The sequence below is a fragment of the Dipodomys merriami genome, unplaced genomic scaffold, assembly GCF_024711535.1.
Source record: "Dipodomys merriami isolate MVZ:Mamm:240054 unplaced genomic scaffold, mDipMer1.0.p SCAF_637, whole genome shotgun sequence".
Classification (NCBI taxonomy): Eukaryota; Metazoa; Chordata; class Mammalia; order Rodentia; family Heteromyidae; genus Dipodomys; species Dipodomys merriami.
The window spans coordinates 17126-31399 of NW_027206221.1; the positions used below are offsets into that span (position 1 = coordinate 17126).

The window sequence follows — 14274 nt, forward strand, 5'->3', positions numbered from 1 at the left end:
AGCTCAACAGAGGGGACATTCACTCCATGTCACTTTATATTTGTACTTGTGTTGATCAAGGCCACGCTGAACATTTCCTAGTCTCCAAACCTGATGACTGACTGGTAGATCATAGTGCTCTAGATTTGGGGTGAAATCCACTTGGGTACACACTGGAAATACTGATATGAAGCATTTTATACTTCTAAAATTTAGTTTTGAGCTAGGCACCAGTGGCTCATGCCTGTAATCCTAGCTACTCAGGAGGCTGCGATCTGAGGATCATGGTTCTAAGCCAGCCAGGCAGGATAGTCCGTGAAACTCTGTCCCTTAACTTTCCTGCCCCAAGGCCAGCGCTCTACACCACTTGGGCCGCAGCTCCACTTCTGGCTTTCTGCCGATTAGAACCTTGAACCTCAGATCTCAGCCTCCTGGTGAACTAGGATTAGAGGCGTGAGCCATCAGCTCTCAGCCAAACATTCCGTACTTTTAGAACCATTACAACCTAGTGAATCAATACACACCTTGACCAACCTAAGCAGAGTGCAGTCTATCCCAAACCCAGGGAAAGCGGTGAGTGGAATTAGACCTTTGGAGGTGATCTGTTTTCCAACTCAAATGCCCTTACATTTAGGGAAGTCAGGAAACCTAGCCGAGGTTGCTATTTCTGTCCTTCTGAGCAGGTTTCCAGAAAGTTATTTACCACAGAAAATCATTACATTGAACAGGGCACCTCCCCCTCCCCCCATTCCACCCCTTGCCCTCTGACCCGGAGGAGGGGCAGAGGTTTCTCTTTACGGTACTTTGGCTTAGGGAGGCGGGTAAATCAGGGAGGCTCCGCCCCCCTCCACCCGCTCCCGGCTGGACGCGCGGGGAGGTGGGCTGGCCGCAGAGGGAGGGCCCGGCCGCTGCCCCTGCCCCTGCCCCGGCGCCCGGTCCCTTTAAGGAGGAGGGCCGAGCGCGGCCCGCAGAGCCGGCGCTGCCCCCGCCTGCGCCCCAGAGCAGCTGCAGCCCCGCCGCGGCCGGCCCTCGGAGAGCCTCGTCCGTCCCGGGCGCCCGGCAGCCAGTCGCCACCATGGTGAAGATCGTGACCGTGAAGACCCAGGCGTACCCCGACCAGAAGCCCGGCACGAGCGGGCTGCGGAAGCGGGTGAAGGTGTTCCAGAGCAGCGCCAACTACGCGGAGAACTTCATCCAGAGTATCATCTCCACGGTGGAGCCCGCGCTGCGGCCGGACGCCGTGCTGGTGGTGGGCGGGGACGGCCGCTTCTATATGCGGGAGGCCGTCCAGCTCATCGTCCGCATCGCCGCCGCCAACGGGGTAAGGGGGCGCCCCGAGGCGGGAGGGGGGGGACGGGCACCTCCGCCCTGCGGGCCGCCGCGTGCGCTGCGTGCGGCCCCGGCCCGGCCCGCGGCGGCCCCGCCACTTCCGCGCGCCGCGCCCGGCCGCAGCGCCCTCCCGCCCCGCTCCGCTCCGCGGCGCTCTCTCTCTCCCGGCCGCCCGCTGCGGAGTGCGATGGAGGAGGGCACACGGGCCGCCGGGCGAGCGGAGCTGGGGGAAGAGGTGTCGGGAGGCGTGGGCAGCCTTGACCTTGGGAGGCCGGACCCCTCTCTCCGCCCCCTGCCCCTCCCTCCGCCGCCGCGGTCCTGGCTCCCCGCGGCTCCGCGGCCCTCTGACATTTACGTGAACCTTTGCTGCCTCTCCAGATAGGGTTACAGCCGTCACCCCGAAAGGTGAGGCCGCCGCCGTCCTGCTCGGAGCCCCTCGCCTCGCGCCTGCTATTCTGGGATGCGCCTGGCACCTCCCTCTGGCTCCCAGGCGGATGCGTCGGGGCCGGGGCGGCCGGGGCGGCCGGGGCGGCCAGGGCGGCCTGGGAGGCCGGGACAACCACTCCCCCCGGGGCAGCCGGGCCCGCGCACCGCAGCGGACCTCGGCCCAGCCTCGCGCTCCTCCCCTAGAGTTTGCTTTGGCCGGGCAGAGCTTCTGCCCTTGCTCGGCCTACTTTTTCCCCCGGGGCACACACAGGCTCTTGAAAAGTCTAGTCTCCGCGGAGGGGTACTCTGGATGGGAACTGAATTTTCATTCAAACGGAAACATGCCCAAAGGGCACTCATTCTTAGGCAAACAGTTTTGGCTGGCCAGGAAATTAATGCAACATCCTGGTTCCTCGCCTTCCACCCCCCCCCAGCCCCCCCAGCCCCCACCAGGGAACACTGTCTTAATTGGGCAGAATCATTAGGAGAGTTGAAACTTGAACAAGTGTGTGTGTGTGTGTGTGTGTGTGTGTGTGTGTGTGTGTGTAAGCCCCCGTTAGTGAAAATATGGATTTGTAAAATTGGTCATAGGGATTAGTTACTCAGTCATCCAAAGTTTCCTAAAGAGGTCTAAGGAGCAAATTTTCTTCCAATATTTAAAGTAAGATTTGACTTACACGTAACTCTTCTGGATTTCACTCTCGTTGGCAGTGTCTTTATTTTTTAAAAATTTTATTTTATTGTAAAGATGCTGTACAGACAGGTTACAGTCACATGAGTGAGGTAATGAGTACATTTCTTGACCAGCCTTGCAAGCTGTTTGGCCAAGTAGGAGGATAAGCTCTCCACTTGCATGCCATCCACCCTCCTGCAGTCCTTTCTACAAGGTAGTTGCCATACTACATTGAAGTCATCCATGAGAGGACTGAAGCCTGGGCAGGCTCAAGATCTGTAATGGCAACTCTAAGAACCCAACACACCAGTTCCAAGACCTAGAACACCTTCTGTGAATGTGAAGGGACCTTTGAATCTAAAGATCAATTTTCCAGACTTTATAATCTACACTGGGATCTATCTACACCTGGCCCTCTGGATCAGACATTGATAAACATTTGTGAGGGAAGTTGGGATTTGTTTTCTCTTTGCTTCTTTTTCAAACACAAATTTCAATGGAGAAGAGCAATCCGTGGCTGTATTCTAGCACATCCTTTAGTTCCTTATTACCGCATTCATTCATTCAACTGACCTCAGGAGGTATAGAGAAGTGCATGGACAGAAAGGCACAGGTCTTGTCCTTAAACAGCTTGCAACGTAATGGAAGCTTTTGGTCCAAATGGAAATCTATCCTTTTGAGAATAGTGAGAGTTAAGACAAAAAATGAGGAGATCTTAAAAGCTACTGCCCTATTCTCTATCCTCTTTAAGTCAAACTTCAAAGTTCTCTGTACTTACCATTTGATTCTTTTCCCATCCATTCACCCCCTCCCTGCCTTCTGACTTCTACTTCCTCCATCTCTACTGAAATGCTCTTGCTGAAGTTACCAGTGGTTGCTAAATCCAGAGAACAGAGATCTCATCCTGACCTTTCTCTTGCATTTGGCATGGCTGACTTCACCCTCTTAACAGTCTTACTTCCCAGCCTAGGTCATTCTTAAGATCTCACATGTTTTGCAATGTTCTCCATGGACTGTTCTCCAAGTTTCTTTCCTCAACTTTCTGATTTCTGATTTTTTTTTCTTTCTTTCTCCTCTCCTTTCCCCCTCTCTCCCTTGTCTCATCATGAGTTTAAACATACTGTTCCTCTTCCAGTACGATTTAGTTCACACAGTATCTTCACAAAGCCTTTCCTCACTCAGCACCTCTCCTTCTGTTCCCTTCTGCCTAACTGCTCCTTTCCCATAGATACTTCTAGTATGGATTAATGAAATCCAGTGAAAATGAAATTAGGTTTTCAGACCATAGGCCTAGACCCCAAGAAGCCCAAGTTAGTTCGGACCATTCACTCCCATATGCAAAAGAAAAAAGAAAAAAAAAAAGAGAGACAGGATGAAGGGCAGAGAAAGGAAATTTATTACATAGTAGCCATAGGAAGACAGCACCTCAGTACACCTTCAGTTATCTTTGAGGTACAGATAATTGGCTTCCTGTTAAAGAGGGAGAATTGGGGGCAGGGGATGAAACAGTTATGCATAGTTAAGGGGCTGGGAAGGTGGCTCAGTGGTAGAGTGCTTGCCTTGCATGCATGGGGCCCTGGGTTCGAATCCTCAACACCACATAAGCAGAAAAAGCCGGAAGTGGCGCTGTGGCTCAAGTGGTAGAGCGCTCGCCTTGAGCTGAAGAGCTGAGGGACAGCGCCCAGTCCCAGAGTTCAAGCCCTACAACCGACAAAAAAAAAAAAAAAAAGAATAGTTAAAACAGCACCAGGTCACATGTGACCTGGTTGACCTCTGGCTTGGTCTTTGCCCTTGGAGGAGTTCTGGAGAAGTTGTTATTATTTTGTTACTGGAACAGAACAGGAACACCAAAAGCTCCTGAATTTTTGGCTCTTTGAGGGGCCATTTGCTTTCCACACAAGATGCTTCCCTGTGAAACTGGTCTTTCTTGGAGTCCATGGTGATTGCAAAGCCGACTGCAGTAGAGAATACCTCAGGTCAAAGGTCACAGGTTCAAAGTCTTTTAATTAATTCAAAGCCTTTTCATTAATTCACAGGACCCAGCAGAAGCATCTTTTAAGTTGCCTCATATGTAATGATCTATTTACATATGATAGTCCCCCACTGGAGTGCAGGAAGTTTCCTTAAGATAGGCTATGTATTTTACCTTGGTAAAGCATACTCTTGGTATCCGCAGAGGGTTGGTCCAGGGCCCCCTACAGATAACCATGCTCATGTTCTTCTGTTTAACTAGGGTGATGAATGCATGTAACTCAGGCATATCCTCCCATATGTTTTTAAATATTTATAAGTTACTTGTAGTAGCCAGTACAATGTAAGTGTTATAGAAGTAGTTATATTGAATTTTTATTTTTTCTTTTCTGTGCTGGTCCTGGGGCTTGAACTCAGGGCCTGGGCACTGTGGTTAGTTGGAGGTAGCATTTCATGGACTTTCTTGCCTGGGTTGGCTTCAAACTGTGATCCTCAGATGTCAGCCTCTTGAGTAGGATTACAGATATGAGCTGCCAATGCCCTGCAATGCATTTTTATTTTATCATATTTTATTGTTGGTTTTTTTTTTTAAATCAGTCATGGGGCTGGACGCTGTCCCTGAGCTCTTCAGCTCAAGGTAGTACTCTACCACTTGAGCCACAGCACCACTTCCAGCTTTTTTCTTCTTGCTTGTGTGGTGCTGAGGAATTGAACCCAGGGCCTCATGCATGCAAGGCAAGCACTGTACCACTGAGCCACCTTCCCAGCCCCTTTATCATATTTTAGTGTTTCTGTTTTTTCCAAATATTACTAGTCTGTGATTGGTTAAATCCATGGTTGTAGAACCTATGGATACAAAGGGCAGGCTGCATGTACAGTATCTGGGAGAAGGTAGCCTTCAATGAATTCTTACTTAGTTGCCCTGATTTGCCACTCACCTATGTATTCCAGCACTTAACTTGAAGCTAGCAAATAGTTGGTGGCCAATAGATTTTTCCATTAAATGCTTTGTATGTGTTTGTTTTGTATCAGGAGAGAGAGAGAGAGAGAGAGAGAGAGAGAGAGAGAGAGAGAGAGAGAGAGAGAACGTGAGAGATTGCTGAATTGAATCTTAATGTGTGTGTGTGTGTGTGTGTTTGTGTGTTGTGGGTCCTGAACTCTGGGCCTGGGCACTGTTCCTCAGCTCTTCAGCTCAAGGCTAGTGCTCTACCACTTGAGCCACAGCACCACTTCCAGCTTTTTATGCTTATGTGGTGTTGAGGAATCGAACCCAGAGCCTCATGCATGCAAGGCAAGCACTCTATCACTGAGCCACCTTCCCAGCCCTTGAATTGAATCTTAAAGGAGGAATTGGAGTTAGATGTGCTACAGGAGGAATTCTGGGCAGAATGAGAGTGTTACTGTTCTCTTGGGCAAGTTAGTTACTTTCTGATCTTTGTATTTTCAGGGCTAGGAATTGAACCTAGGACTTCACTAAGGTAGGCAGTCACTCTACTAAAGTACACCTCCAGCATCATTGGTAAAAGTTAGGAATGCTCAGACATACTCAGAGAAGCTATTGTGAAAATTAGATAAAACACGTTTAAGCCAACTGCTGATGGCTCATGCCTGTAATCCTAGGTACTCAGGAGGCTAAGAGCTGAAGTTCCTCATTTGAGTCAGTCTGGGCAGACAAATGGAAGAGACTTATCTCCAGTTAACCAGAATGATGCCAGAAGTGGAGATGTGGATCGAGTGGTAGAGTGCCAACTTTGAGCAAAAAAGCCAAGTGAGAGCATGAAGTCCCTGAGTTCAAGCCTCACATCAACAAAAAGAACAATAACAACAGCAGAAAAACAAACAAAAACACCATACATTTAATAATGCCTGGCAGGAAAAATCAAAACAAAAAGCCTAGTGTTGGTGGCTCATACCTGTTATCCTATGATCCTGACTGGTCAGGAGGCTGAGATCTGAGGACTGTAGATCAAAGCCAGCCCAGACAGGAAGGTCTGTGAGACTATTATCTCCAATTGGTCATCAAAAAAGCCAGAAGTAGAGCTGTGGCTCAAGTGATAGAATATTAGCTTTGATCAAAAAAGCTCAGTGATAGCACCAAGGCTGAGTTCAAGCCAAAGGACACACACGCACACACGCACACACACACACAATTCCTGGCCAAAGGACACACACACACACATACACACACACACACACACACGCACACACACGCACACACAATTACTGGCAGGAAGCTAAAACATTTTGTAAGGGTTGGGAGTTTTAGGGGTGGGGGCTTGATGAATAGACTTGGCAAATACAGTCATAGTCAATGTATTTATGTGAAAATGGAGCCATAGATCTTGAGGGTGCAGATGGGGTTGGGAAAGTAGGGGGAGAAAAACGGAAGGGTTGATATTGATCAAGATGTATTTTCCTTGAAACTGATTTGCTGAATTAAAAAAAGAATATATGGCAGCTTCTTTTCATGTGGAAATTGTTAGACTGACATTTGTGAATGTTCTGCTGATATTAGCACATAGTTAATCCAAGTTTGTGCAGATACTATTACCCCCTTCCCATAAATAACAACATTGTCGCCCACTTTCTTTAAACTTTCAACAGCTTACCCAATCTAGAGGGACTCTGTGTCAGTCAGAACCACAGGGCTTAAGCTCAGGTTAGTCCAAGGGCAAGCGATGCTGAACAAACGCCTTGGTTCTGTTTTTCCCTACTCTCAATCACTTTTGGTTTATTGATTATGTAGGTGACCAATAGTAGAAACCAGAGAGAGATCATGTTCACAGATAAATGAATGTGTGGATTTTTTTTTTTTTGGGTAAGTCATGGGACTTGAACTCTAGGCCTGGGCGCTGTCCCTCAGCTCAAGGCAAGTGCTCTACCACTTGAGCCACAGTGCTATTTCTGGTTTTCTGGTGGTTTATTGCATGTTCCTTTCTTGCCATATTCAATTACAAAATGGAAGGTTTAGTGCAACTCTGCTTCAGAGCAGTAATGGATATTCATGATGTTTCAATATGGTAATTTGATATGACACCATTTATTGTTTCTTTTGATGATAAAGGTGCAGGTAGGAGTAACAATAAAAATAATAGTACTAGCCAACATAGTGTTTTACACCTGTAATCCTAGATACTCAGGAGATCTGAGGATTGTGGTTAGAAGCAGGAAAACCCAAGCAGGAAAGTCAATGAGACTCATCTCTAATTATCCATCAGAAAAGTCAGAAATGGAGCTGTGGCTCAAGTGGTAGAGCACCAGCCTTGAGTGCAGAAGCTCAGAAACAGCACTCAGGCCCTAGTTTAAGTCTATGACTGGCACACACACACACACACACACACACACACTCACATACAACTTGTGGCTTACTCCTTGCGTTTATAATTAAGATAATGTTAAATTTCAATAGAATTTAGTGAAATCAAACTTTTATAGTTTCTTTTTTCTGTGGACCTCTTGGAAACAGGAGAGGGTGCTGTCTAAGCATCCTAAGTTAAGAGCCCTTGTGCTAAACAAATGGTCCCCTTTTAGCATCAATTGCTGCTTGCACTGAAATGGCCTCACATGTATGTCCCAGAAAGTTAGGGTCTTAGGTTCTCAGACCAAACCAGCAAAAGGGCTTGTAGGTATGGCCCAAGCAATACAGACCTGCCTAGCAAGCATGAAGCCCTGAGTTGAAACCTCTTCCCCTAACCACACATACACACACACACACACACACACACACACACACACACACACACACACACACACACACACACACACACAGAACTTCTTTAATTTTGATGGGCATCTGCATGATTGTTTTCCCTTTGTATACGTGTTGTGATTTTTATATCAGCTTAAGAAACCAGGATAAACAAGATACTTTTTCTATCTGGAAGTATACAATTCATATGAGACCCAAGAGAAAGTAAGCAGAAATAGAAAAGTAAGCATAGTGAAAGTAAGCAGAAATAGAAAAAACCAGCTGACTTTAGAAAAGGGAGGGAACATTCTGGGCAGGGGAAAGAAGTAGAGTCAGACACTTAATTACAAAGAATCTTTGTCCTATAAAGTTGCATTTTATAATACACACATATAATATACATATACACAGCCCATTGTTACATAAAGTCTTTCAATCAAATTGTTGGGAGATTCGTTTTCTTGGTTTCACTAATATATGCTCAAAAACATTTTTTTCCTTTTTTTTTTTTTTTGGTAGTACTGGGCTTTGAACTCAGGACATAGTATCTCATATTTATGCTGGGGCTGATCTGGACTACAATCCTCCTATTTATGTTTCCTGAGAAGGTAAATGGACAAACACTTTGTACCATCATAACTGAGATGGAGCCTCATGGACTTTTTGCTGAGGTGGCCTTGAACTGTAAGCCTCCCTCCCTCTCTAAGTAGCTAGGATGCTAGGCAGGAGCCACCACACCCAGCTTTTCCTTCTTTCTGAGGCAAACCTAATTTCCACAAAGCCTTAACAAACTCTGAAGAAAAGCAGTCACGCTGTTTAAAGCTTTCTTTTTATCTTCTTTTTTGTAAACAAGACTAGATAAGGAAGAGTGACATATTAACCTGTACCAGGCAGAAGCAGAAGTAAGAGACAACAAGGTGAAGAGATAATGTGGTACTTCCCCTGTCATGCCCCTAACTTTATATTTGGGTTTTATACTCTACAAAAAACAACAGCTCTAAAAACATGCTTCATGTTGTATTTTGCAAGATGCTCTGCATGCATTGCTTCACTTCCTCTCCACAGTAAACCTTTTAGGTGTCTCAAGTCACAAAGTCAGGAAAAGATGTTGACTCCGATCTGCCCTCCTCCTTGCCTGTCCTAGACTTTAAGAGATTGCAGTAAATAAAGCCCCTCCCCCCACACAGAATCATGTTGCAAATGGCAGGTCCTTCTGGGAGAGGGGCCGAACACAGCCGGTGAGGGTGACATTTTAAGCAGGAAATGTGCATTTTATGCAGGGAAGTTGCATGCAGGTCATTGAGCTGAAGCCATTTTTTTTTACCACCAGATTAAATTAGAACCAGGTTATGGAATCCTGATGAGGAAGAGGAGGCAAAATCTACACAGGGACAACTATTCTCCCTTTGATATCCCTATTTTAAAAAAACAAAACGAAATGACCCCTCCCCCCCCACAAACCCCTGAGCTTGTTGACAACAGTTCTAGGACCAAGTGTTTCTCCTGAGATCAGTAGTGACCAATCAGCAACTACCATCCAGTTCATACACAGAAGTGACTTTTTTTTTGCAGTCCAGTAATTTTTATTAGATATTTTCTGTAGTTCCTTTGGCGGAAACATAAGAGAGAAAAATATGCTGTGTAAGTTCCAGTAATAACAGTCATAGCATGTAATTCCACAACAATAGGAAAGATAGCCAGGCTGAGCCAATTGGGGATGCCCAGAAACTGTGGAAGCATAATGCATTCCTATTGGTGATGTGGTAGGCAGCCATTGGGACGTGAGTTGATGATGGTTTGAGGAAATTCTTGATGTTTGATCATGTCAGTATCATCCTCAGGAAGAAGAAGTGGAAGTGACATTTTATCATGGGATGGGATCTATAATTGGAGTGGAAGGTGGCACTTCAGTAGAGTCCGAATCTTCCTTCTCATCCCTTACACAAGTATCACATTGGAGAACTGTGTGACACAATATATACATTGCTAAAGATCAGAAGAACACTCAGCACAGCTCAGACTTTGAGAGACATAGAGACCAGGACTGAACAAGGGTCTGTGGTCATTAGGAGAAATGGTAGCAGGATTGCCTGTATTTTTTAATCCTCTCCTTCCTCCGACCTTTTCCTCGCCATCTCTTTGTCAGTTATATGTAGTTAAATTTGTGCAAGAGAAATTACATGTGTGATGGGACTAAAGTGCAAATTCCTGTTGTCACTCAGTGATGCGCATATGGGAAGTATCACAATCGTAATTCAACACGTGTGACCTGGAACGTGATGCCCTTGGGGCTTTCTAACGGGCTCATATTTGAAATCTCTGTTAGATTTTTCCCATCAAAGCTTGGTTTTCCCTTTGTAGCTTAGTTTTGGCTGCTCTGTAAGATGACACTTTGAGATTCCTCCAAAAGTGAATCTGATGTAGCCTATATCTTAAGCCAAATAATTTGTACACTTACGTAAATTGAACTCTTATAGCAAAGACTCAATGCAATTGACTAAACAGATTTTTTTCCTTCTTAATCTGATGTAAACAGACTAGAACTGGTGTGATAGATCCATGTTTGAACCCAGCCTACCTTTAGCCTTGGTTCTGCCATCTAAAGGAGTTGAGCACCTGATTACCGGTGGCTTCTTATTGAACATCTGTTTTTTAGCCAGTGGGAAGATGAGTGTGTTGGTCAGCTTTCTGTTACTGTAACAAATATCTCAGGTAAATTCACCATAAGAAGAGGAAAGGTTTATTTTAAGTCACAGTTTCAGAAATGTCAGTTGATCATCAAAGGTTCTGTTGCTTTGGGCCTTCAGTAGCACAGTACTGGCAGTGTGGCAGTATGTGGTAGGGAGGGGGCCTATATACCCCTCAGTTGAGTGCAAAAGCAAGCAAGAGAGGACTGGCATCCCTTTTTCCACTAGAGGGCATCCTACAATGACCTAGAAACTTCCACTGGCCTTCCCTCAAAACTTCTACTGCTTCCCAATAGCCATGGGCTAGGGATCAAACCTTTAACTATGGGTCTTAGCCCTTTAAAATTTGGAAATTTTGTTGGGCACTGGTGGCTTACACCTGTAAATTTAGCTCCTGAAGATCATGATTCAAAGCCAGCTCAGGCAGGAAAGTCTTTGAGACTCTTATCTCCAGTTAACCACAGAAAAGCTGGAATTGGAGCTGTAGCTCAAGTGGTAAAGTGCTAGCCTTGAACACAAAAGCCCAGGACAGCACCTAGACGTCTTTCAAGCCCCTGACACACTCTCTCTCTCTTTCTCTCTCTCTCTTTCTCTCTCTCTCTCCTTCCCCTCCTCTTCCTTCTTCCCCTCCTCCTTCCCTTTCTCCCAACCTCTCCCTCTCCCTCTTCCTCACCATCACCATCTTTCTTTCTCTCTCTCTTGTGCACGTGCACGCACACACACACACACACACATACACACACACACACAATCTGGAAAGTGTTCACTTCATTCCTGTTACCAGTCCACTGGTTTGATCTATCGTTCAGGATACATTTATCCATGAGAAAAGCTAGAAAATACTGACTTTACATTGGGAGGCATATGGTCTGCTAAAATGACATTATTACTTTAAGAATGGGAGGAAAAACTCAAAACCCATATCCTGAGTGTGGCCTCTTATGCTATATAGACAGCCATGCCTATCCATGAAACACATCAGTCTTCCTCAGGGGAGATGTCCTGCCTTCCTTCCTGTTAGGCCGTTTAGTGTCTCCATTTGTTTTGTTTTCTCCATCAGGCTCCTTGTGACTCGACTTCCAATAAATTTAAAGATAAATTATCAGTCCCTTCTACCCCATTAATTACATGTATGTGTGTATATGGATGGATAGGTAAGTAGGTAGGTAGGTAGACAGACAGACAGACAGACAGACAGACAGACAGACAGACAGACAGACAGAGAATTTCATGATGCTAAATGGTGGGGAGAGGAGAGTGCTGTGCAGGTATATATGGCCACATGTGTAGGGTAGCCACCAGCCTAGATTTTGTATTGTACTGGCTGACAATAGGCTCCCTTCCTGGTTATGGGTACGTCCACAAACAGCTATGATTTCACTTAGTAGTGGACATTGGCAAATAGACCCTGAGCCTTTTTAAGGGTTGCCTAGCTTTTTATACTTGCTTCCTGTTGATGGAAGATGGGAGCTAGGAGGGAAGGAGCTGCTTTTATAGGCTTGGTTTGCAGTAACACACACACATGCACATGTGTGCATGGAAGGGGATAGTGTAGTTCTTTCTGGTTTCTCAGCAGACTCCCTATCCAAGGTGGACTGTGAAAAAGAGAAGGGGCAATTAGTCCAGGAGAATAGCTTCTTTGTTTTCATCAGTGTAAGCAGTCAGATTTCTTCTTCTTCCTCCTCCTCCTCTTCCAAATATATTTGAACTTTAGATCTCAATTAGTATTGTACCCTGTCAAATCTCCACTGTGGGAACTGCACATTTACTCCAGCGATGCGTCCAGCACTTGGAGCATTTGAAACTCCTCTGTGGGAATTATTTTTCAGCTAGTCAGTTTATGGGTCACCAAGGAAAGCCAGTCATATTACTTCATAGTCATGCCTCATTTTTCACGTAAAACGATGTAACAAGATTTGATCACCCACTTTATTCATTAGACAAGGCTCCAACCAATTTTTGTCTCTTTCCAAAGTTCAAACCTATTCTCAAAGGATGAAATTTGTCATGACTGAAGACTTTCAAAGAAAGTGCCACAGACTAGAAAGAGTTAGTGTAGCATGTGTGTTGTTTGAATATACTTTCCGCTTCTCTGGGTGGTTGTTTTGAAGGAGATAGGCTGATCACCATAAATATACTCAGGCATAACTGTCTCAAATGAGTCATACGTGTACTCTTTAAGCACTGCCTTATAGAAGATAGCTTGTACTGAGGGGACTGCTATTCCAGTGTGTGTGGTGGCTGGGGACATGGTCTCTTCCATTCTGGTGAACATTGAAGTGTGTGTTTAGACATTTAGGAGCCATTCAGAGTGGGAAAGTTTGTTAAAACACAATGTGGCTGCATACTATCCCAGTCCTGACTTAAGAAGAGAGTCCTGTCAGTTCTGAGCCACAAACCCAAGCATTAAGCCAGTATCTACATCGACTCTGAGATAGGGTTCTATGGCAGCAACAAGGCCAGAAAATGGAGCTGCAATGGTATTTCTGGGTGGAGATGAGGAAAGGCTTTGTGATTTAGCAATGCAATTATTATGTGATAAGACTTCCATGGGCCTTTGGAAAAAAATGCATTCTGTGCAGCCACATGAAATATAATTTTTTTGTGTGTTTATGAGCTGTCAGGCTTTTTTCTTTTATTATTTTTTAATGTTTTTTTATTGTAAAGATACTATACAGAGGGGTTACAGTTAGATGAGTAAGGTAATGAGTACATTTCCTTTCGAGTATTATTACCTCCTCCTTTGTTTTTCCCCTACCATCCCTTCCCTTCGCACCTCCCTGACTCCCCCCACCCCACCCAGTTGTAAAGTTCATTTTCCAGCATAGTGTCTGGTACATCTCATTGTTACAATGGGTAAACTTATATCCTTATTTCAGCATTTTGTTATTTCCCTTCCCTTCCCCAAATTAGAAAAATGTATATACAAGATGCAGGCCACCTATATCAAATACAGTGAAAATGGGTTATTCCATGGGGAAAGAACATACAAAAGAAACAAAAAAATCACCTAGTACATTTAAAATACATTAAAAACAATAGCAAGAAAGAAAAAACAAGTTGTGTCCCTATCTTGGGGTTCATTTCACTTAACACCATCCTATATGGTCATATGTACATAGCTTTTGACCTTCTCTGCTTGTCCTAGACCTATACTAGTTATTGCAAATAAGAGAAACCATGGGACCTATATCTCTGTGGGCCTGGCTTACTTCACTTAATATAATTTTATGAAATACAATTTAAGTGAAGATTTTCAGTGAAGCAAAGTAAAATCAGGAGTAAGAATGGTGTCTGCCAAGAAAGCTGAACTTCCTCTGTGGGCTGGGCCACACAGTTAGTTAGCTTTAGCTCTTTGAGGTCAGTTCACCATGATTTGCTTTTCTGTCTGTAGATTTGATAGGAAGAGAGTACTAATACCTGCCTTGAATGACTCATGTGAGGATGTGCCGTAATTTATGAACCACTGATACTGTATTTAGTAAACAGTATACTCTGATCACAGAGATTTTTTTTGTTAT

The 14274-nt window shown here is 45.0% G+C and overlaps 1 protein-coding gene across 1 annotated transcript in view; it reads left to right on the top strand.

The window, feature by feature from the left end:
* The first annotated feature begins 908 nt into the window (after positions 1–908).
* The window catches only part of LOC138815313 (phosphoglucomutase-1), a 58357-nt gene continuing 44991 nt past the window's right edge, over positions 909–14274 (top strand). Inside the window, exon 1 of the mRNA XM_070004653.1 lies at positions 909–1300. Coding sequence (XP_069860754.1) covers positions 1055–1300 — 246 coding nt within the window. The 5' untranslated portion in view covers positions 909–1054. The remainder of the gene's footprint in view (positions 1301–14274) is intronic.